Consider the following 25,424-nt stretch of genomic DNA (forward strand, 5'->3'; position numbering starts at 1 on the left):
ATTTATTTGGATGTCAGCAAATTAATGCAAGCCTGTGTATAAGTAATGATACCTTGCACAACAAATGCAATTTTTAGATGGGCAAAAAATACAATGTTATTTTATTCACCCAATCTTCGATTTTTGTGAACTTTTGCCAGAGACATGAACTCACTCCACCAATCCCTGTTGACTCCAGTGTTGGTATGGCAACAGGCAGAGTGCCTGCTCGGCTATGTCCCAACAACTATAACTTTTTGATCAACGTCAAAAACCAGTTAGCAAAATTTATCTGAACTTAATCTTTGTGTTTGTTCTCGGCTGATGTATGGCTGGGTCCTCGGCTCAGATCTGGCCCACACACCGTAAAGAGAATACAACTAATGAATGTGGCCCAAATCTGGCCCAACTACATTGTGGCCCACAACATTCACACCAGAATTGGCTCACAAATGTAGACATGAGGCAAAACCATATGCAGCTGTCTGGCCTGCATGCCTAACATCTGCCCGGTAGTCTACCAAGGATAGGATAGGATTCGTTTTTCCTCTGATTTGCTGGATGGATGGAGTTAATGTCTCAGACAGCAGCTCAAATGAGGCTCAAACTGGGCTACGAACATTTAACATAAAGTTTCAGCCTGAATAAAGCAAAGCAGCTCTCTATGTCCCAACACTGGAAGTACCCAATGCCTACCAATGTTTGTTTTTGTTGATGAGCAAACAACGACAATGGCAAAATTACACAAACAAAGAAAACAAACCCAAATCAAGACTAAATATTTCACATATTCGTTTAATTAATCCATGTCACATTTGGTGTATAACAGCCTGAAACTCAACCCTTTTACAAAACAGAGACAAAATACTACACAGTAAAATACAACAATGTTCAATGAACCATTTATGTTGTATTAGATTATAACAATAATATTTGCAATAAGCAGTACTTCCACCAATAAACACAACTGTAGGCCACTGAACAAGAATGTTAAGTCACTGATCACTGTGTCCTTCTTTCATTTCATGAAGGTTTTAAAATAAAATGTCACATAATAATGAATGTGACAATGTAACAGTGTTTAATGAAGAAATCTTCATCTTATAAGTAGCTTATTCAATTCTGATTAATTACCACCGCAATGTTAGTTCTGCCAGCGCCTCTGTGGGATTTTCTGTGTTGTGTTAGCATCAAGCTAACAGTGCTAACACTGTCCTAACCCTCGATATTAGTAGAGGAGCATGTTAGCCTGCTAGCCTGTTAGCTGTCTGCTGAGTTGATCAGCCTAGTTTATTTAGCAAGTTTAAACAATTCAGGCTCTCTTTATATTTTATTTAAAATATTTGTCCCCTGGTGTTGCCCCTGCCAATCCATGGCTCAGAGTTCAAGACAAGGGGCATCTGTTAGCTACTCCACTACATTCCATTTTCTCTTTTATTCTAATTATTGATATATATATATATATATTTTGATTTCTTGTAAAAATGCTGCACAAATCTTGTTGTTAGCTGTGTGGTTCTTCCTGTGGGGTGGTAGAATGATTAAGTAGTTTCAGTCCATTAGTCTATTAGTCTTTTAGAAGCTCATCTTAAGTGGAGAGTTTCAACTGAATATGGCTGATTCAACAGTGTAATCATTTTTACAAAGGAAATAAGAGAAATATCAGAGTGTCAGTATTCTTTCAACATCACAATCAGATAAGAAAAAAAAGGTGTCATGTCACTGGTGTTTGTGGGTTGCATTCATTGTTTTAACAGTAAATCACCACCTGATGTCAGTGTTTGACCTGCTATCAGAGAGAGAAAGAGAGAGAGATAGAGAGAGTTAGAGAAGGAGAGAGAGAGACAGAGAGAGACAGAGAGAGAGTGAGAGTAGAGAGACAGAGAGAGAGTGATTGAGACAGAGAGAGAGAAAGAGAGAGAGAGAGAGAGAGAGAGAGAGAGATGGTGAGAGAGAGTAGACAGACGAGAGAGAGACAGAGAGAGAGAGATGGTGAGAGAGAGTAGCGAGATGGAGAGAGAGGGAAAGATGGACAGAGAGCAACAGAGAGGAGAGAAAGAGAGAGAGACATACAACAGACAAAAAAAAAGGGTAAATATACTGTAAATAAAAGCATAGCTGGAAGCTGTATTATACTACCTGTCAAAAGTTTGGGGACACCTCACCTTCTTGTGAAATTTGATTTTCGTCATTGTTACGTTTCATTTCTGAAAACATCTCAGCAAATGTTCAGTTGGCATAAAACGGCTGTGTGCTAATCTGGGTATATTTAGCTTAAACACTCTGCTTTACCAGCTTATCTTCCTTGAACAATTATTGGACAGTTTCTAATCTATAGCTTAAAGGTGCCGTGTGTAAGATTTTGTGCCATCTAGTGGTGAGATTGCAGATTTCAAATAATTTAGCACCCCTCCCTCACCCCTGCCTTTCGAAATGTGTAGTAGAACCTACTGTTGCCATCAAAAAACCACATTGCCTTTAGATAGGTACGCTAAAATTACCGGTCCAGAAGAAAACAGGCGACTTTGGCGTGACTCTGAAAACGTTTGTCCCTCATCAGCGATTTCCATCTGAGAAAAGACAACCAATGTTCATCCTTGTTTTCTGCCACTGTCTTCATGTTTTTGCTTCTTTACTACGAAGATTTGCCCTCCTTTACTTGTTCTTGTAATGAATAATAAGCATGATCCTCCATTTGTCAAAATTTGGGTTCTCACACTTCTCACAACACAAAACGGTCAGCGAGCACTGGCAGCAACCACTGATTTTTCTTTCTATGTCTTCCAAAAGGTGCTACAGTGCCACCAAATCCAAGTTGCCATTTCGGTGTGAAAACCAAAAGGTTCCTTTTAGAGCCAGTATTCTAGAGCTAGGCTTTTCCATTCAGGGCTACTATACATGGCGGCACAATATGGCGGCCTCTGTTGGAAGAGGACTCTATGTAGACATGAAGGACCCATGCTAAACTAAGGAAAACACAAAAGTTCATAGTTGCAGGCAATTATTCACCAATGAAAACATGGCTTTGTTTACTTTATTCCATTTCTGCTAATAGGTCCCTAAAAATCACTCTGCACCTTCAAATGTACATATTTAAACTCCTTTAGTTCAGAGGTGGTTGAAACACTTGAATGGTTTGAATGCTAATGAGTGCTAACATCACAACAAGGAGATAAAATGTGTGGCCTTTCACTTCATTGCCTATGTTGCATCATCTTGGTATGTGTATTAGACGAAAGTGAACAGTCACCTCCAGTAATGCTGCCTGCACTGCTTCAACACAATTGCATTGAACTAGTGTTTGTTGGGAAGCCTCCATGGTCGCTGTTCTCAGAAATTTCTAGTAAAATTACCGGTCCAGAAGAAAACAGGCAACTTTGGCGTAACTCTGAATGTTTATTAGCATACTGCTACATGTTCACCTCATCATGAACTGTGTTGAGATGTTTGGTGGTCTCTAAATAGACTTTCTGAGACTGTATGACCCACATTTGTCTATAAACATTGACTAAGATACAGATAGAATTCAGGCTTTAACGTAGCAGCTGCTGATGTTTCAGAAGCCTGTGCTAATTGTTTAGATATTGGTTCCCATTCCATGTTAGCTAGATTAGCCTCATAGCTCCATAAAGAAGTGACTTTGAGACATCAAACATGTCTCAGCTGATTGACTACATTTGAGGTGGTGCTATCATTCAATCAATCAATCATTCAATCAATCAGTCAATCAACCTTTATTTAACATTGAGAACATTGAGGGTGACCCTCATTTACAATGTTGCTGAGTTGATACAGGAAAAGGGATTCGAAATGTGTAAGAACCTCATATCAAATAATAAAAGTAAATTTAATAAAAACTGATTAAAAAAATGAAACAATAATAAAAAATACATACAAATACAGTAGAAGATATGAAAACAATAATGAAAGCATAGCTAAAATGTAAAAGTTAATCAAATCAAAAGAAGAGGAATAAAACAAAAGGAGGATCAGATCAAAAAGGAAACTAAAAACGAATTAAAATGGCTCAAATAAAAATAAAATAATCATAGTTAAAACAAGAGTAAGAATATGAATAATAATAAATAAACAAACAAATAAATAACCTGTTATGAAAAGTGTACATTTCATTTTTGGTCAAATTTCCACTTTAAAATGAAAAGTGATTTGAATGAGCAGTGCCTGGCCATCTGAGCTGACCATAAATGGAGCAGCAGCTGGACAGATGGAGCTTTCAGACTGCCCAGAAGGCCACGTGATGACTTGTTGTACTGTATGTGTTTGCTAGCTTGCTAGCTCGTGTGTCCATGACCCATTTTTACTGATTGATAAAATGAAAAAGAGACTTGTGAAGAGAGACAAATCACAGCTGTATGAGAGAGAGAGAGAGAGAGAGAGAGAGAGAGAGAGAGAGAGAGAGAGAGAGAGAGGTTAATTGGCTTTTATTTAGCATGAGAGCGCTGCAAAATGCTAACCAGCTGCTTTACACTAATTAAATTGTGCCAAATTAACGTTGAGCAAAACCACAGAATTAGGGCACACACACACACACACACACCCACACACACACCTACACACACACACCCACACACACACACACCACACACACACACACACACACACACACACCTGTGTTGTGCTGTCCTCTGGAATAAACCCACAAATATTTCACACTGTGTAGCACCAAATAAACGCTAATGATCACAGCAGAGCTGAACAGACTGACTTTCAATTAGCACAAGGGAGTATTTGTGTGTTAGAAAGCCAACAGTGGGGCATCAGAGGGTCAAGCAGTTTGACCAGGCGCATCACACAGTGCAGTGTGACCATGTTGACCTGCATCAAAACCTCAGCAAGTTAGCACAGCCTACTAGCTTCTTGGCCTAATAACGTTGAGTGCCGATGTTCTCAGGGCCATACTCCTACTGGAGTTAAATGCAAAAGTTTTGGCACCCCCAAACACACTGCAGAGAACACACTTAAATTGAACATCTTCTGCAAATTGTAGTGCTTTTTTTTCAAATGTTTACATTTGTATTTTTTATTTTTTTTTCATGCTTAAAAGGTTCTCTGCATTGAGAAATGGTTCTTCAGATTGGTGGAGAATGTGCTGTATATGGTTGTATATAGAACCTTTTTTGTAAAGGGTTCTATATAGCACCAAAAAGAGTTTTTGTATTGTTGCAAGCTTGACATCGTAGCAATAGCAGAACCGTTTTTTGGTGCTATATAGAACCATTTTCAAAATGGTTCGTCAAAGAACCATGTGCAACACATTCCACTTTAATGTGAAGAACCATTTCACCATCTTTTTTTTTTTAAATGTGTGGTCTCAGTGGGCTAATTAGCTCACTAAGATAAGCTAGCTTTGTCTGTTTTTTGCGTGGTGCACTGCTCTCCTCTTTTTGTTGCTGCTAGGTGGCTAGCTATGTAGCTACTAGCTTGCTAACTAGCAAGCTAGTAGTGTAAATTAAAGCATGTATGTTCAAACTCAGTTTAGCCTCCATTTCAAGCCCAGTTTAATGCTAAAATGAGCAAAATCTTCAATCAAAATCTTGGTGTGTAGTGTTTTTAACTGGGTCTCTACTGGGAATGATGCTACATAACAGTGTTAGAAATGGAACAAATGTCCATCGCTATAGTTAATGGTCCTCTATATCAAGATAATGTCATTTACTTCATAAAAATTGCTGAAATTGCTAACATAAATGGTTTATAGATGTTCATGTGTTGCTTTGTACATATGTAATACAATGCTTATGAATAAACTCTTACCCAAAGCATTCACTGATTGATATATTAAGTAGTGGATGATATAAAGGACCATGGGAACGTAGGGAATTCTTAATTTAGCAATTCATTGATTAGCATTTGATTTAGCAATTCTTAATCAGATGTTTTCCATTTGAGTACAGATCCAAAACCTCCTGTGGTCTTTCGTCATTGCTTTATCTGAAGTGGAAAGACTGTAAACCCCTCCAAAATCAGAATGTCTTACTGAAAAGCTTCATGACCTATAATCACATTTCACACATTAGCAACAATGTTTCAGATGCATCTGGGTATAATTCCAGTGTTTGCACAGTACAACCTGTTCTGGCTGAATATGCTGTAAGAAAATGTTCCCAAAGCTAACCGATTTGTGCAGGACGCTGTTGTGCTAAATCTACTCCGGCTGTGAAACAGGACTGTCTGGCCAATTACCTAAAAATCTGACCATTTCTTCAACATCTGAATTGGCATGCTAACCGAGGGAGTTCAAGAGTAAGCCAACAGTACCTTGAAGCTAGTCAGAAAGATCTTATGGTCATATTGCTAAGTGCTCCTGACTAGCTTTATATGCAGTAGTTAGCAGCCATAGCTAACCATAGCTAACCATGGTTAGCAGCCATAGCTAAACCTAACCACATTAGCTTTGGGTGCTAACTACTGCATAGCTTTATGTGCAGTAGTTAGCAGCCATAGCTAACCATAGCTAACCATGGTTAGCAGCCATAACTAACCATAACCACATTAGCTATGGCTGCTAACTACTGCAAAGCAGTATATACAGTAATTAGCAGCTATAGCTAACCATAGCTAACCATGGTTAGCAGCCATAACTAACCATAACCACATTAGCTATGGCTGCTAACTACTGCATAGCTTTATATACAGTAGTTAGCAGCCATAGCTAACCATGGTTGGCACCCATAGCTAACCAAAACCACATTAGCTATGGGTGCTAACTACTGCATAGCTTTGTATGCAGTAGTCAGTCACTTTTCATAGAATTGTTATTCAAAAATAAAGATGGTTCTTCAACGATTCCCTAGTAAAGGCAATGGTTCTATTTAGAGCTCTTTTTGAAAATGATATCTATATAGCACCAAAAGGGTTCTTCTATTTTTACGATGTGAAGCTTGTAACAATAGCAGAACGCTTTTTGGTTGCTATATAGAACCACTTTCAAAGGTTCCATATAGATCCATTTATAACACGTTCTCCATCAATCTGAAGAGCATTTTCACCATGAAAATGAAATGGATCTATATACAACTCACAGTTCTAAACAGAACCATTGCCTTTATACTAAGAACATGTGAAGAACCATCTGTTTTAAAAGTCTGACCCAGACAGTGTAGACTGAAATATAGTAAACATAAACTGATGGTTTACTCACTCATGTAAAGCATTTTGGGAGAAATAACAAGTTATAACATGGTAATAAGATAGTCGTTACTAAATAATAAATGGTAAGTATCTATTTATAGTCAAATCTTGATGTAAAATTACTATATGTAGCATTTTGATTGGTAAGATTTCATTATGTGAGGCAATCTGGATATTAATTTTGTTGAAACGTCATTCTTGATGCTATTTTTCAATCATTATGGAGTCATCTACAGCTCCGTCGACCATCAAAATGTTTTTGAGCTTCTACAGATTACCTAAAACCTATAGAAAAATAGCATTATAACAATCATTTTATATATGTGTCTACAGCAAAGTTTGGTTTTATATCATTCAAAACAGTGATTCCAATCTTTTAAACACTGCTGGACATTCTAGATGCTGTAACTATTATGTTAAACTATAGTGGTCATTTTAAACTGAGCTCACTGACTCATCAATAAATACATTCTGGCCCAGTGTGAGAGGCTAACTGGGTACAGTGTTGCGATATTAGCCTTATGTATGTGTATGTGTGAGTGTGTGATAGACAGGCCATCTAAAACGCATTAAGGTCGAATACCACAGCATAAACGTAAGTCCTTCGCACACTATTCTGCATTGTGTTGGTGTGTTTGTTTTGGCGTGGGTCACTCACAGGGCAAACGCCAGTACAGTGCCCCTCCTGCAAGAATGGCTGGCACTGGAACAGCTCTTTCCTCCCACTCTCTCTCTCTCTCTCTCTCTTTCTCTTTCTCTTTCTCTCACTTATCCCTCTCATCCTAGTGTTTCTGTGGTTCTCTGACTTCCCAACTCTTATTACCCCATTTAATGCAATACATACACCGATCAGGCATAACATTATGACCACCTCCTTGTTTCTACACTCACTGTCCATTTTATCAGCTCCACTTACTATATAGGAGCACTTTGTAGTTCTACAGTTACAGACTGTAGTCCATCTGTTTCTCTGCATACTTTGTTAGCCCCCTTTTACCCTGTTCTTCAGTGGTCAGGACCCCCATGGACCCTCACAGAGTAGGTACTATTTGGGTGGTGGATCATTCTCAGCACTGCAGTAACACTGACGTGGTGGTGGTGGTGTGTTAGTGTGTGATGTGCTGGTACGAGTGGATCAGACACAGCAGTGCTGCTGGAGTTTTTAAACACCTCAGCGTCCTGTGGGCAGCGTCCTGTGACCACTGATGAAGGATGAGAGGATGACCAACACAAACTGTGCCGCAGCAGATGAGCTACCATCTCTGACTTTACATCTACAAGGTGGACTGACATGGTAGGAGTGTCTAATAGAGTGGACAGTGAGTGGACACAGTGTTTAAAAACTCCAGTTTTGCACTGCTGTGTCTGATCCATTCATGCCAGCACTGAAGCTATGAGGCTAATGTAGCTTAAGTACAACAATGACTCCCTTTTAATACATCTTGATAACACTGACCATTGACTAACCATGACATAAACATGTCATGGACGATGTCGTATGTTGTCATAACAGAATTTTTTCATGATATATCAGCATCATGTTAAAATTAACGTTAATCGGCAAAATAGATGCCATGATCTTCGACATCATGACAGCTAAGCTATCATTCCATCCAACATTATGATGTTTGTAATTACAGTTAATGGCCACATCCATTGCTAACAAGGGTATAAAATCAAGCACATAGCCATGCAATCTCCATAGACAAACACTGTACAGTAGAATGGGTCGCACTGTGGAGCTCAGTGACTTTTAACATGGGACTGTGGTAAGGTGCCATATCTGCTACGTCTGCCCTAGACAACTGTAAGTGCTATTATTGAGAAATGGAAGAATCTAGGAGCAACAAGATCTCAGCCACGAAGTGGTACTCAAACAGTAGGGCTGAAGCCTGTCCTCTGTGGCATCACTCACTACAGAGTTCTACCTCTGGAAGCAACATCAGCACAAGAACTGTGTTAGACTTGGGTTTGCGTGGCTGAGCAGCTGCACACAAGCCTAAGAATACTGGTGTGGTGTAAAAGGAGTGGTGTAAATCACGCCGCCACTGGACTCTGCAGCAGTGGCAACCTTCTCTGGAGTGGTGAATCATGCTTCACTTTCTGGCAGTCTGATGGATGAATCTGGGTTTGGTGGATGATGTAGAACGCCATCTACTGGAATGTATAGTGCCATCAGTAAAGTTTGGTGGAGGACGGATAATTGGCTGGGGCTGTTTTTCAGGGATTGGGCCCCTGGGTTTAAAAGGGTAATGTTAATGCAGCATACAACAACATTTTTGACAATTACATGCTTCCAACAGTTAGAGGAGCTCTGATTCTGAGCCAGGCCTTTTTATCCAACATCAGTTGCTGACCTCACAAATGCTCTTTTTACCGAATGGGCAGAAATTCCCACAGACACTCTCCAAAACCTTGTAGAAAGCTTCACATCAGAGTGGAGGCCATTATAGCCGCAAAGGGGGGACCTCCATATTAAGGCTCATGAAATTGGCATTTGAATGGGAAGACCAACAGGCTCATATGGGTGTTGTGGTCAGGTGTCCACATACTTTTGGCAATATGAAATCTGTCACGACATGCTTATGGCATAGTTATGTCAATGGTATGTAGCAGAGAAAAGTGTTACCATATTTCTTTTTTTTTGGATTTAAATTTTCCAAAACAATTGTTTTATAAATTAAAAATATGGCCTTTGGATATCAGAATTAATATGTTCATTTCATTGTGACAAAGACACTCCTTTGAATCATTTTTGTGTATTGTTTAGTCTTGTTTTACTGGTTAATCAAGAGCACAGTATTCCCTCTCATGCTGTAGAAGAACAACTTTAGATCATTTTTGTTGAACAAAATCTAGCATAAATCCAGCTATTAGCAATATTTTGGGAAATCCTTTTGTAATGTGCTTCAGGATAAGGTTAGGAATGGTCATGCCAAATTTTAGGAATGCAAGTGTTCAAGGTTTTGGTTCTGAATGTAGAGAAAAGCTGACTTTAAAAAAATATATATATATGATTTTAAGAATCAGCATAAAACTGCATTCTTAGAAAACATGCACCATGTTTGGGAAAGGAAATAGACACAGTTTGATTCAGAATGTTTTTTTATTAATATATGAAATGATGTGGTTGTGCCAAATGTAGGCGGAGCTAAACTATCAATAAAGTTGAAACGATGTTAAAATAAAACCCTGTTTAAACAGCTATATTTATGTTTTGTTTGGGTATTTTTATGACCACAGTTAAAAAAAAAAAGTTTGACTTGTACAAAATGGTAATTTCCTGCATTAAAATGCTACTATTTTTAATCTGTCTGATGTTTATAGATAACAGTATATTATACAATATCAGAACCACATAAGCAAGTCTATTAGAGATTCCTGAACAACTCCACAGTGATGATTTACATATGCAGTTAGCATGATGCTAATTGGTGAGGCATAAGCTTCCACATCCAGCTTTATTAGCCTTATAAGCACCATTTGCACAAATAGAAATGAAGGTATGTGTTGTATTTCAGAGTTCTCGAGAGGACAGAGAGAAGGAGCGGTCTCGTTTGGACTCCATGGTTCTGCTCATAATGAAGCTTGACCAACTGGACCAGGAGATCGAGAGTGCTCTAAGCTCCGCCCCCACAAACAATGGCACACCCACCCTCAAGAGACGCATCATCTCCGTGAGTAACACTTTTAAGCAGATCTCCCAGCGATCAGTTATTCTCATCCAGACCTGATCTTTGGGTGAGTCCTGATTGGAGCTTTTGTTTACTGTTTGTGTCCTTGATATAAACAGGAAGTGGATTTACAGTCTCTGGATGGAGACGAAAGTCTGTCCAGTTCTTTGCGCTCTCTGAACACTCCTCATCATCAGTCGTCATCATCACTGTCCTCCACGGGGCTGAGTGGGACCCCCGGGGCCAAACCCAAGAACAGGGTGAGTGTGTTGTACAGCTAATAAAAGCATGGCTGTTTAGTGCATGAGTTATGATATTTACATAAAAAAATATATATCATAAAATTTGATGTTTCAAATTGAAAATGGCTTAATTAGCTTACGTGACCCTTATTAGTCCCACAATGGGGAAATTTCACCTCTGCATTTAACCCATCCGTGCAGTGAAACACCACATACACCCCAGTGAAGACACGCACTAGAGGGCAGTGAGCACACTTGCCCAGAGCGGTGGGCAGCCCTATCCACAGCGCCTGGGGAGCAGTTGGGGGTTAGATGCCTTGCTCAAGGGCCCACGACTGCCCCAAAGTTCACATTGAAGGGGGCACCCAGCTTGATAGTGAAAGCTCATGAATGTTCTTTAAGTTGGCTAGGCTGTTGATTGTGTTTAATAACTTAATTTGGTTCATATAGTTATTCCAGGTGGTTGCTAGAGTGTTTCTTGGAGGTTGCCATGGTATTCCATGGTATTGGTGTTACTATGCAGTTGCTATCGTGCTCCAGCTAGTTGCTAGGATGTTGCTATGGTATCTTAGGTAGTTGCTAGGGTGTTGCTAAGTGGTTCATATGTTAACCCATTTGGTTGCTATGGTTTTGGGGGTGGTTGTTAGGGTGTTGCTAGGTGGTTGCTGTGGTATTTGTGGTGGTTGCTAGGGGTTTGCCAAATGGCTTTTTGTGATGTTCCAGGTGGTTGCTAGAGTATTATTATGTGGTTGCCATGGCATTTCTAGTGGTTGCTAGGTGTTTGGTATTATTATGGTATTATTTTTTTGCAAAAAATAATAATAAGCAGAAATTAAAGAACAGTAACTTGGCTATGTCAAATCAATTTAACCCCTTAACTAGCAAAGGTTGAATATGGGCCCACACTCCTTGCTCTCATAGTAGCTGAATCATAAGCCTGCAGAATATTAAAGTTTTGAAAAATTTGATTTTTCAGGAGATACTTTGAATTTTGTTGCCACGTGGCAACAGCATGTGACAATTGAACTGCAGCTGGCACACACAATGGGAGTTATCCAATAGCCTACCATTGTCCAGTGAGTCCAATGGCAGTACACTCTTTCACCCCTTTGTATGCATTGCAGATAGCAGTTCCAGTGTTACATGCTGTTGCCATATGGCAACAATTAAATTTTATCGGTTTTACACAAAACCCATCATCTAAACTGGTTATATTTCTGAAAAAAGTTATGCACTTTTTTCTTAGCCTGGCTGCTGAAGTACTCTCAAAGTATGTGTATAAATATTAATGCGTGTAATTCAATGTTTATGTTTATATATTTATGCATAAGTTTACACATAAAGCCTGTCCCAATGGAAAAATGGACTTTTATGTTGCAAGAAACAAAAGCCACTGTTGCCGTAGGGCAACACAATGCAGTAAAGGGATGTAAGTAGTTTTATTGATTCACTGTTTGACTGATTGAGCAACTCGTTTCCCACCAATCGTATTTAGTTTTGAGCACAGGATTATTGTATTATCCTCATTTTATACCTTTATCTTCAACTAAATCGTTGTTTTTATTATTGGAAACATTGATTCCGAACGTTTGAATGGGGCATATGTAATTACAGTCCATTTAGCAAAGCTGGTGGATTTGCTGATGTTGCTACTCTTTGCAGGCCTTAAAGCGCATTCCAGAGGAGTTTGTTTTATGGTCAGCTTCAGGTGGAGTAAAGCAGTTTTAATGAGATGAGCAAATATAGAGCACTTAGCGCAGAAAACACACCAATAGAACACAAGCACAAACATGTCAGGACTCTTTCACCGCTCTCTCGCTTTTCTCTCTGTGGATGTGTGACGCACTCTGGAGTCACTCACTGGAGACGGCCGGGGTCATCGCCGCGGGACAGTCGCGCACGACTGGAACGACCGTTGCTTAGAAACAGATGTTTACACAACCAATCACGAGTATGAAGCCTTATGACCTCACTGTCTGCATCGTTCAAGAAAGAAAACGTTTATTTTAAGGTTTGTTTAGCCAGGCCGGACCCTCATAGCTTCCTGGTAGACTCATCCTCTTGGCTGTATAGCTGGCAAAACCTTTAAATGTCATATTTGGTCTTCCTGTGAGCCTAGGAGCACTTCTTTTACTCATCTTGAAACCAGCAACCCAGACAGATGTGGATACAGAGGTGAGCAAGACAACAGGGAAGTTCGGGGATTTTAGTAATGATTAATTGGAAGTCTTTGAAGAGCATTGGTTAAGGGATGCTCAGCATAGATATAAAACGTTTTTGAAAACAAAATGCATCTTTAACATGGAAAGACAATATTAGCCAGTGCACTGTGTGGCCAAAAGTATGTGGACACCTGACAATCATGCCTAAAAGAGCTTGTTGGGCATTCCATTCCAAAACCGTAGACGTTAATATAGAGTTCCCCCTCTTTTTGGCTACAACAGCCTCTACTCTTCTGGGAAGCTTTCTGCAAGATTTTGATGTGTGTTTCTGGGAATTTGTGGCCATCATTCAGTCAAAAGAGCATTTTGAGGTGAGACACTGATGATGGACGAGAGTGCCTGGCTCGCAATTGATGTTCCAGTTCATCCCAAAGGTGTTCAGTGGGGTTGAGGTCAGGGCTCTGTGCTGGCCACTGGAGTTCTGATTTGTCTAACAAAGAACCATTTTGGATTCAGCCATGTGTGCACAGTTCATACTGGATGTTAAGTGCAATTTTTGGGTGTAAAAAACTCATTTTCCTGACTTTACAATAATGTTATAAACATTTAAGGACAATGATAGGGTTAACAATAAATTGAGAAGTTTGAGTAAGTCAATAAAAAGCATGTACTTGGTCATACTATCTCTTAGTGGGCACATTTAAACCTCTTTTTTAATGTTCAGTATCATTTTTTTTTGTTATGAGATTTTGCAGAAATATGTTTGTTGCCTAGAAGCAACTTTGTGCAACAGTGGAATGGATTTAGCCAGTCACAAACCAGGTCTCACCACTTGAGGGAATACAGCTCTATATTATTTCTTCCCATTGTTGCACAATGTTGCCTCAAGGCAACATACTCCAAAAGGACCCCTGCACACATTATGCTGTTGAATTTAATAATTGGGTCTGAAAAAAAGTAAATCAAGAATAATTTTATGCAAGAAAAGTGAACTAAATATGTTTTTTTTTTTAATTGCTCTCTTAATGCATGCAGAAGAGGGTTAAATAAAAAAAAGTCAATAGGTTTAATCTTGTAACTTACCTGTATTTTGTTTTATTTTCACTCAATCAAAACAACCCAACTGCAGTTTGAATGATATTATCTGGCTTTCACAGTGAAAAAACATGATTTATGAAAATTCATTAAAATGGAGAGGGTAACACTTTCTATGAATGTCACCTTTGTAAGCATCTATAAACACATTCATAACATGTTATAATGCATGCATAAGACATTATAAACATGGCTATAAATATGTATAAAAATGCATTATACATTATAGCCATGTTTATTATGCATTAAGAATTGTTAACATAATACATTATAAGTACTGATCATAACAAATTATGAGAGCTCATAAGTCGTATTTGTCCGCTCTAAGTAAAGTGAAGCGTACTGTACTAAAGCCTCCTCCAGTGTTCAGAGTGAGGCTTCAAGTTGAAGTATTTACTGAAGGATTTACTGAAACACTAAAACATTCACAGTAAAGCACATTACAGGCTTCAAATGTCAGAGTTTAAACTAGAGCTGCCATCAGTGTTTTACCCAATGTGGGAAAGGTAATGTACACCACCGTTAGCTTGGTATTTGTCTTTACTTTACGCTCTCCAAGCTGGGACTGACTTCATTGGCACTGACATTATAACATGTTATTAACACTATTTATAATGCATTATATTAACAATTCATAATGCATAATACAAATGGCTGTACAATTCTTTCTTATAAATATTTATAACCATGTTTATAATGCCTTATGAATACATGATAACATGTTATAAATGTGTTTATAGATGCTTGCAAAGGTGACATTCATAGAAAGTGTTACCATGGAGATATCTGTTCGTGCAAATGAACTTGTATACAAGGCGGATCTGACTGGGGCAGAAATGTAACAAACTGGCTTAGAGAAAAGATGACAGTGCCACGTTCAAAGCCGCTGAGCTCTTCAGTACGACTCTCTCTACTGCCAGCGTTTGTCTATGGAGATTGCATGGCTGTGGTCTGTTAGCAATGGGTGTGGCTGAAACACCTCCTTAGGAATTAGGCGTGTCCACAAACTTTTGGCCCTATAATTTGAAATTAATAGCACACACTAACTTTAAGCATTCAAGACATAAACTCAGTTGTTCAGCCTTTCAACTGTAGCTATGAAACAACAGACTTGTTGGTGGAGCAAGGATAAGGCAGTTTAACAGTTTTCCGTTCAATGTGGGGACATTTAATTCCCTTAAAAATCCCAAAACAAATCGTCTGGACGCAGACAGACAGACGATTGAGTAGGATGTAGTACAGACTGAGACAATGCTCTGCAGAGTTCATAACCTAAAATGAATTAAAAGCAGAAATGAATCCAACCACAACAACAAACAGACGAACGGACACTGGGTTCTGTTTATTGTTGTGACTTTTGTTTTTTGTGTTTTGTATTTTTTAATGCAAAACAAGACTGTAAACACACAGTAACTTGTCATGAAGTTCTAATCATAATAAAATACCTCCTCGTGTTTTTACGAACACTAATGTGGCTTTTTTCTAGGATGCTAATATATTTTAGACTTTTAAATGTTCAGTAGCAGCTATGAATATAAATCAGGGGTGTAACAATAAATAGGTAAACAGTTTGTGTCTAAATGCTGAATAGCAGCTATAATGGTATAAAACATGTTCATAGCAATGCGCACTGATCTTGTGTGCAGTGGGTACTGCTGTAGTCTACCTGCTCTGTTTGTGTGTTTAAGCATCTGTACATTTCTACGTTCCTCGCATTCCTCACAGGATTATGTAAGTGTACCAGGTAAACATAGAGAGATTAGCTTCTGTGATACGTGCACGCACACACACACACACACACACACACACACACACACACACAGACACACACACACATAACATTTGCATGCAATTACCACCAGCATATCAGCGCCTGCTCTCTAATTTAGCAAGCAGAGTTTAGCACTAATGGAGAGTAGCGCTCGATATCTGACCTTGACTGTGTGAGTGTGTGTGTGTGTGTGAGTGTGTGTGTGTGTGTGAGTGTGTGTGTGTGTGTGTGGGGAATCTAATGGTGCTTTAATCTTATCAGTATATTCTGTACTTTTGAACTGAATGTTCTTTTACAGAATTACAAAATATGAAGGAGTGTTGCTTTTTACATACACTATCACTCTCTCTCTCTCTCTCTCTCTCTCTATATATATATATATATATATATATATATATATATATATATATATGTGTGTGTGTGCGTGTGTGTGTGTGTGTGTGCTTAGTAGACCTGACAACCTGTGTTCCACTATCTATCTATCTATCTATCTATATATATCACTGCTGTCAGACGAATACCTTGTATCTCCAAAATGGTAACTTTACAGGAGAAGGAAAAACCTACTTTACTTTTAATGTAAGTCAATGGAACCAGACTTTTTCCAAGTAATTTTGGGCCGTTTCCTTTAGTCCATTTTTCATGAAATTTACATACAATGTAAAGGACAACAGGCATTTTCAAATTATGTTGAAAACTGAAAAATGGATGTATATCGCTGCTGTCAGAAGAATGCCTCGTATCTCCATTTTTGTTGTTTTTCAGTTTTTGACATAATTTGAAATATACATATATGTATGTGTGTGTGTGTGTGTGTGCGTGTGTGTGTGTGTGTGTGTGTGTGTGTGTGTGTGTGTGTATGGTTTATGTACAATACATATATATTGTCATTATGATGTCAAAAGCTTCTAAAGTCTGGAAATGGTGTGAGGCTCTTCAGTGGATCTGGCAACCTGTGTTCCACTGAAAGCATTTGCTCATCTGTCAAACCTAAGCAGAGCCTCTGTTTGATGACTTTGGACTAATAGAAGCAGCCGTGCAGCGTGACGGCCTTAATAACTGTAAATCAACCACAAAAACAAGTGGAGACGAGGGGGCGGCGCAAAACAGGTGTTCTCCACACATACACACACAGCAGGGCTCCATATCTCCAGATGTGAGTTTGTCATTTCAAAGATATTTGTGCTTTGCCATCATAACACATTGTGTGTATGTGTGTGTGTGTGTGTGTATATATGTGTGTGTGTGTGTGTGTGTGTGTGTGGGTATACGTGTGTGGGGGTGGGGGGGGGTCATACTAAGCTGTCTGGTATCTGCTGACTGCAGCTGGTGAGTAATAGTTGAAGACAGATAGAGACGGTTTGTGTGTGCGCGCAGGTATTAACCCCTGTCTCCGCAATGCAGTCTAATCCAGCCGCCCGGCTCAGCTTCATCTGTTGTTTACCTCTAAAGTTCCTTTAGCTAATCTGTTAGCTGTATTGTTATCGGATTGTGGGATTATTGTGGATTACAGAGATTACACCTAACCCTACCTAGCTGATACCCAAGCTCAATTAGGAGAAAACCTCATAGGAAGAAGGACAAAAGCACTGGCTATTGTGTCCAGACTCACGGCAGGAAAGTATGTATGATGCTAACTGGGGGACAACTGGGGGAAACTTTATGCATCTTCTACTTAAAACAGTTCTGACAGACTGTAATACACTACAGGAAGTGTAGGGGGCGATATGGCTTCTACTGTTTCATTTAAAAAGCCTGTATAATGTTCATATGATCCACACAGTCACTCTGACAGACTGTAATACACTACAGGAAGTGTAGGGGGCGATATGGCTTCTAACGTTTCATTTAAAAAGCCTCTATAATGTTCATATGATCCACACAGTCATTCTGACAGACTGCAATACACTACAGGAAGTGTAGGGGGCGATATGGCTTCTACTGTTTCATTTAAAAAGCTCTATAATGTTCATATGATCCACACAGTCATTCTGACAGACTGTAATACACTACAGGAAGTGTAGGGGGCGATATGGCTTCTACTGTTTCATTTAAAAAGCCTCTATAATGTTCATATGATCCACACAGTCACTCTGACTGTCTGAAATAAATTGGAATTGGACAATTGTAATTTGTAATTTATTCACCCTCTTCTACCTTCATCATTGGTCAGTTTCTGACCATGGGTCTGCTATTGTCCAGATATTATTGTCCATTCTCAGCATTTTTCTGTTGTTTTTATGCACATTAGTGTCACTGCCAGGTTAAGAGTGGACTACCACCTAAAAATATCCAACCAAGAGCAGCTCTGTGGTTAGAAACTGACCAGTGATGAAAGGCTAGAGGACGGCTAACACAAATTGCTAACAGCAGAGCAGCAGGAAATGAAGGAGAATCAGACTCTACCAGACACTTTATTACAGAAAAGGGGAGGAGATGAAAAGTGGACACAGCATAGGAAGGGTGTGTAATTTAGAGAAGAAATTAAACACCACTGATTTGACCCAGATTGGTCAGCAAGAAAACTAAAACTGTTTTTGTATATGTGTATTATGCATGTATGTATCAGTGTAGAACCCTCAGGATCTTGTAGGTCTTTAGAGAAGGCCTAACACATCTGCAATGTGTCATTTTATTGACCCCTTAAATGGCCAGGGCCCGCCGGCAGGCTGAAGGTTTTATTACACACTTCTATAAGCTGAGAATAGCTCAACCAGTTTACAATGACGTCCCTGTAGTTACTAAATAATAAGCCTTAGTGTGTAATAAGCATACGTAACCCCATTTCCAAAAAAGTTGGGACGCTGTGCAAAATGTAAATAAAAACAAAATGAAATAATGTGCAAATGATTTAAACCCTATATTTCATTGAAAGTAGTACAAATACAACATATCAAATGTTGAAACTGAGAAATTTTATTGTTTATTGTAAAATATATGCCCATTTTGAATTTGATGCCAGCAACATGTTCCAAAAAAGTTGGGACAGGGGTAACAAAAAAACACCTGGTGGTTAATTTGCAACAGGTCAGTAACGTGTTTGATTATAGAAATTGGTTTTATCCCAGAGAGGCTGAGTCTTTCAGAATTAAAGATGAGGAGGTGTTGACCACTCTGTGAAAGACGGTGTGGGCAAATACTGCAACAATTCAAGAATAATGTCTCTCAACGTAAAATAGTAAAGAACTTTTGCTTTTCATCATTTACAGTACAAAATAACATTAAAAGATTCAGGGAATCTGGAGAAATCTCTGTATGTAAGGGACAAGGCCAAAAAACAGTATTTGCTGACCGCAATCTTTGGGTCTTCAGATGGCACTGCATTAAAAACACATGATTTTGTAGTGGAAATCACTGCATGGGCTCAGGAACACTTCTGAAAACCACTGTCTGTGAAAACAGTTCGTCGCTGCATCCACAAATGCAAGTTAAAACTCTAAAATGCAAAGAAGAAACCAAATCCAGAAATGCTGCCACCTTCTCTGGGCCTGAGCTCATTTAAAATGGACTGAGGGGAAGTAGAAAAGTGTCCTGTGGTCTGACAAATCAATATTAGAAATTTTTGGGGAAATCATGGACGCTGTGTCCTCCGGGCTAAAGACTGCTTAGCTTGTTATCAGTGCACAGTTCAAAAGCCAGTATTCATTATGGTATAGGGGGGCATTAGTGCACGTGGCATGGGTGATGTGCACATTTGTGAAGGCACCATTAATGCTGAATGATATGTACATGTTTTGGCAACATATGCTGCCATCCAGACGACGTCTTTTTCAGGGAAGGCCTTGATTATTTCAGCAAGACGATGCTAAACCACATTCTGCATGTATTACAACAGCATTGCTCTGTATTAAAAGAGTCTGGGTGCTAAACTGGCCTGCCTGCAGTCCAGAGTGTTGTTAAAAGAAGAAGTGATGAAACACCGTGGTAAACATGCACCCGTCCAAACTTTTTTGGAACATGTTCTTGGCATCAAATTCAAAATGGGCACATGTTTTTCAAAAAATAATAACATTTCTCAGCTTCAACATCTGATATGTTGTCTTTCTAGTATTTTCCTTTAAAAATATGGTTTACATGATTTGCATTTCATTGCATCCTATTTTTATTTACATTTTGCATGGCCATGCCTTTTTAACATGTGGGAATGAGATAATTAAGTCGAGGCCACTGTAGAACTACAAAGTGCACCTATATAGTAAGTGGAGCTGATATAATGGACAATGAGTGTAGAAACAAGGAGGTGGTCTCCTTGGCCTGTGCCTTGGCCTGTGCTAAAGGATATTTGATGTTTTCCAATCTGTTAAACTCAGCAAATAAATAGAAACGGAGAACTGACATTAACAGAAACATGTTTAAGTGTGTTCCCTGTGGAGGACGAATTAACTTGACGAGGGGAAGTTCAAACTTTTGCATACGACTGTACCTCTAGACTGAGCAGGAACTGAATAGTCCCATCATTTCCCTTCATTAAGGAAAGGTTTACATCACTTCCTGCTGAAACTCTTAAACACTAACACATGGAAACTATCAGAGAGCAGACGGAGGGGCGGAATGCATGAATTAGAGCTGGAGAATTACTCAGAATGGGTATAAACGGTCCACAGAGACGCTGAGATATGATCTAACGCACATGTACCGAAATGCTCATGGGAATTCATATACAAGGAGTTGTGGGTAAACCTTATACATCTCACATTCACATCAAGACTGACCGAGTTTGCACTGTTTGTAATTTCACACACACACACACACTTGCCACTCAGACTCTGGGTGGGCTGGCTCAACATTCTTGCTCTTACTGGGGGGCTGTTGTGGTCAATTTACATGCAACTACTTTTACAGAGTCTAGGCTGCCCAGTACATTTTATACTGGAATAAAATTAGAAGTCAGAGTCGTCACCATGGTAACGAAGGCATGTTCCAGTGTTGTTTGAATCATAGCTCATTAAAGTTTATAAATTATGTGGAAAGTACAGATTATAAGTAGTAGAGGAGATTTTTTTTCTTATAATTTCAATGTAATTAAAAGTTATTGCACAGTCTTGAATTTGCAGGCAGAAAAAAAAACACAAGCCTGCTGTGTTTTTCATATTTATATGATTTTTTTTTAATGTCAGAAAAAGTCAGAAGTGCATCTTAGGCCCTGTTGATTCAGAATGTAAATGTAATTCATTATGCAATGTAACTAAATTCAAATCATTATGTAATAAGTAGGTAATTACATGTAATAATTTTGCAATAAAGGTATAATGAATAGCAAATAAGAACCAACAATACCTGCAGACATCTAAGGGTAGGTCAAGCAGGGAATGTTCACTATTCACACTGACATGTCGCACAGCTAAATGAGTAACTGAAGGCAGTAGCCTGCTGTGTTTTTAAAGGCTGACACTTGACTTGACCTCTCTGACCCTGAACACCGTGACAACCTGCTCCTGGTGATTTTAATGTCCCAAAAATGTGACCCCATAATCCTGTCACAACTGCATTTCAGTCACACACACACACTTGTTTTTCTACCATGGCAGAACATGGAGTCTTGTCCAATATGTATTACAAAAATTTAAAATTTCTATATATATGACAATACTTGTAATCATTTCTGTATGTATTATGTGTATGTAAGTGTCTACAGATAATAACAGCACTCCTGTCATGGTGCAAAGTTCCAACCTCATAGTCCAGTCAAACTCTTCTGTCAATATGTGAATTCCCCAGCAGTGCAAAATCCAAGGCACACAGTCCAGTCAAACTCCATTGTCACGGTGCAAAATCCCATTTCACGGCCCAGTCAAACTCCACTGTCATGGTGCTAAATCCCATCTTGTGGCCCAGTCAAACTCTGCTGTCATGGTGCTAAATCCCATCCTGTGGCCCAGTCAAACTCCAGTGCCATGGTGCAAAAGTCTCTCTTGTGGCACATAACACTGTCATGCTGCAAAGTTTTTGGTTCATGGTCCAGACAAACTCTGCTGTCATGCTAGGTAGTTCCAGGTAGTGGCCAGCTGAGAAAATTATATCCAAACATAAGATCTATTTATCATCACTTTAACATAATTTGAAAATATTTGCTGTCCAATACCTGCTGCTGTCACCAAATTTCATGATGAATGCATCAATACAAAAATGTATTTGAAAGGAACTTTTAACATTAACTCCCGTTAAAAGTTAAGAATGTTTCCCTCTTCTCCTGTGAAGTTACCTTTTTGGAGATAAAAGTAAGAAATGGATTTGCTCTTTCAGATTTTTTTTAAAAAAATTGGAGCTTTTTTATTTAAATAAATAAATAAATAAAAACTTTAGAGAGTCTTCCAAATCAGGAACATTTTTAGTCCTTAAAATGTACAAAACACACACACACAGACACACACACACACACACACACACATACACTCTCACCTCCCCCTGCCTTTATGGCCGGAATGACCCTTGTCCTTGGGTGGTCCAGTCTAGTCTGACAAGTGCAACAAGCCTCATAATATTTACCTCTATTGGTCTGAGTCAGGCTGGAGAACGCTGTCCACTTTTTCATAGCTAGCGATGACGCCACCACTAAGTTATTTGGAGTTGTGTTGCTGATGCTAGCCACAGGAAATGCAGCTCATGTCAACATCTGGACATGCTGCACCACTGAACAGGACACACATCTCCTAAAGTCTTAAAAACAACAGTGCCAGGCAGGGCTGTAGTGGAAGGTAACGCATACATGCCTTACATCCATCCATCCATCCATCCATCGCCTAAACCGCTTATCCTTCTGGGTCGCGGTGTACATGCCTTACATGCCTTTTTAAATATACAGTGCCATTTACTCATTTTCCTAACTTAATTTTAGAGTCTACTCACATAATCTGGTTTTGGGATAATCAAAGTCGTAGTATCCCGTTTTCACTGACCATGGCTGTGGACTGCTCGGGTTCTCCCGGTCCACCTTTATCACCTCCTCTCCACCTTCCAGCTCACCAAATGTGATTAAGCCTGTGGTCCAGATCTGCTATTAATACGAACAATAAGTAAGCAAGCACATAGGTGGGCCGGGCCATAGCTGGAACGATGGAGAGTGACCGGTAGCGTCCACAAATCACTTGCTTACAAGCCCTATTTTGGCCAAACATCACAAATAATAATTCCTACTTATTGACTTTAAAGCTTCTGTATGAGAATTTCCTCTCAGGGTTTGAGAGCACTAGCTCTGTTAGCATTAGCATGGCAGTCCCTGCCCTCTGCATTCCTCCCAGCGGAGGTCGTGTGGAGGCCTGTTGTTTTCACAAACTCTCAAGAGGACATGCTTCACAGCCACAGATAACAATACCAGATTATTCTGCCTTTGGAGAGCATAGCTGGGATTACTGCCTTATGGGCAGACTCAACAGCATTATTACACATCACCCTCTTCCCTCAAGCTAGAAGAAGAAGAAAAAGATGAAGGCCATGTGCTTTAAACTCTTGAACCCATTCAGTTCTGAATCGTAACCCTTATTTTTCGCATTGATTTAGTCTCTGACCAAGTAATGGAAACCTGTACCAAAAAATTAGCATAGCTAGCAGGCATAAATCATCACACAATTGCCTGAAACTGTGATAAGTTGTTCAGTAATCTCCAGTAGACTTGCTTATGTGGTTTCTGTCACTCACTAGCCATGTTAACATGCAGCCTAATAATCCGTTCCAAATCTGACTAATAGCTCAATCGGAATAGAATACGTTCATGTATACAATTTAATCAGAATAGGCTAGTCCAATCGAGGCCATTCGGAATACAGTTTCTATCTGATTGAACGAGGTGGTTAATCCTGTAAATAATCCGTTAAATAGAAGAATAATATCCATGTAAACGCCTGTATCTGATTACTTTCCCTATCTGAAAGTTTAAGTCTGTTCTGATCATGTTCGTCATAGTGAAAGTTTATACCGTTCAACATGGTGGAGCAGAAACTGGTCTGCAGAGGAGACGAAGTTTATGCTCTGATCTTTAAAAGACGGCGGTGGGATGGACGTCCAGCTTATGTGTCTCAGAACACGACGTCTTCCTCTCGGCCTTCTTTAATAAGGACATGTGAAGGACGTTTTCCTGGGTCTGACATCATTTTAAAGCAATAAAAAACACAAGCACTGCTCACTGCTGCTCATCTCACTCTGACTGGACTCACGTGATGCTTGTTGTCATGGTAACGTCTACACTAAGTGGTGCTGTACGCATGTAATTTTGGATCAGATTATTTGTAGTGTGCATATAAATGGAAATTTTCCATCAGATTGATGAGTAGAGTGAGCAGATAAACACCTCAGTCTTAATCTATAATCAGAATATATTCAATTAGATTGGCTTACATGCAAAAGTCTTTGCCACTGACTAACTGTTATCTATAAAAGTGCAGATTTCAAGACTAGCGTTACCATTTTAAACTACGTGATGTGCTTTTATACATCCTGACTGACCTGATGTCTAATCTACTCCATTATTGGGTAGGGATGGGCATTGTCAATAGTTTTGAATAGTCGATTGTCAATCAGAGTTAATGACTGGATGATCAGTTATCCCTGGAGAAGGGGACGCAGCATGATATGAGGCCAAAAATTTCAGCCGCATAACTGTTTACCAGCACATGGAGGAATACGTTTGAAAATATATATTTGATTGATCAATATAGCCATTAGGTTTTGTCTTGAATGAGTAACAGGGTCTTCAGATGAGCGAACAGCCAACACTAGAGCTAACCAGTGTAATGTTGGATGCTGATAGGCACTCGTCGTCTTCTACGTAAGATGTTTCCTCCTCAGTGAACGATCTTCCCACATGTTAGTTTGCCAGAGAAACATCTGTTCATTATTTCCAGACCTAGTTATCATCAGCTACAGTGGTTAGCATTAGCCTAGCTAGCCTAGTTAGCGATAAATAGCAATAATTTTGAGTTTGAGTAAACTCTCCTTTTCTCAGTGAGGCTTCTTGAACAGCTACACATCCTTTCAGACCCACAGCGCTGAGTCGTCTTCTCACAGTGGAAGGATGGACAGAAACACCTGTGGATGTTTTCAGATCTGGAGCAGCTTGATTTTCTCCTCTCTCTCAGAGATGAAAGCTTTAAGTGCTGTTTATCTGATGGGGGCAGTTTAGGTGTCGACCAGCTCTTCCAGGTGGGTGTTAGGAGCCCTGTTTTCTCTGCCATTTTAATCATGATTTGAATTCCAGTTTTGGAAACTCCTGTTTTTTTTTTTCCACTTACTTTCCTTTGATTTTCTAATTCCTTATACAAGGGGATTATTTAACATCTGATCTTCTCACATCTCCTGAAAAACTAAGAACGTTAGTGAAGGGTGTTCTCTGATTTCTGCACAGCACTGTTTATGT

At 39.3% G+C, this 25,424-nt stretch overlaps 1 protein-coding gene across 1 annotated transcript in view; it reads left to right on the forward strand.

Moving 5' to 3' along the window:
• dlc1 (DLC1 Rho GTPase activating protein) overlaps window positions 1-25,424 on the forward strand; it is a 163,177-nt gene that overhangs the window by 23,998 nt on the left and 113,755 nt on the right. The window contains exons 3-4 of the mRNA XM_036583570.1: window positions 10,653-10,808; window positions 10,925-11,065. Of these exons, the coding sequence (XP_036439463.1) occupies window positions 10,653-10,808; window positions 10,925-11,065 (297 nt within the window). The remainder of the gene's footprint in view (window positions 1-10,652; window positions 10,809-10,924; window positions 11,066-25,424) is intronic.

Source organism: Colossoma macropomum, unplaced genomic scaffold, assembly GCF_904425465.1.
Source record: "Colossoma macropomum unplaced genomic scaffold, Colossoma_macropomum, whole genome shotgun sequence".
In the NCBI taxonomy this organism is placed as follows: domain Eukaryota; kingdom Metazoa; phylum Chordata; class Actinopteri; order Characiformes; family Serrasalmidae; genus Colossoma; species Colossoma macropomum.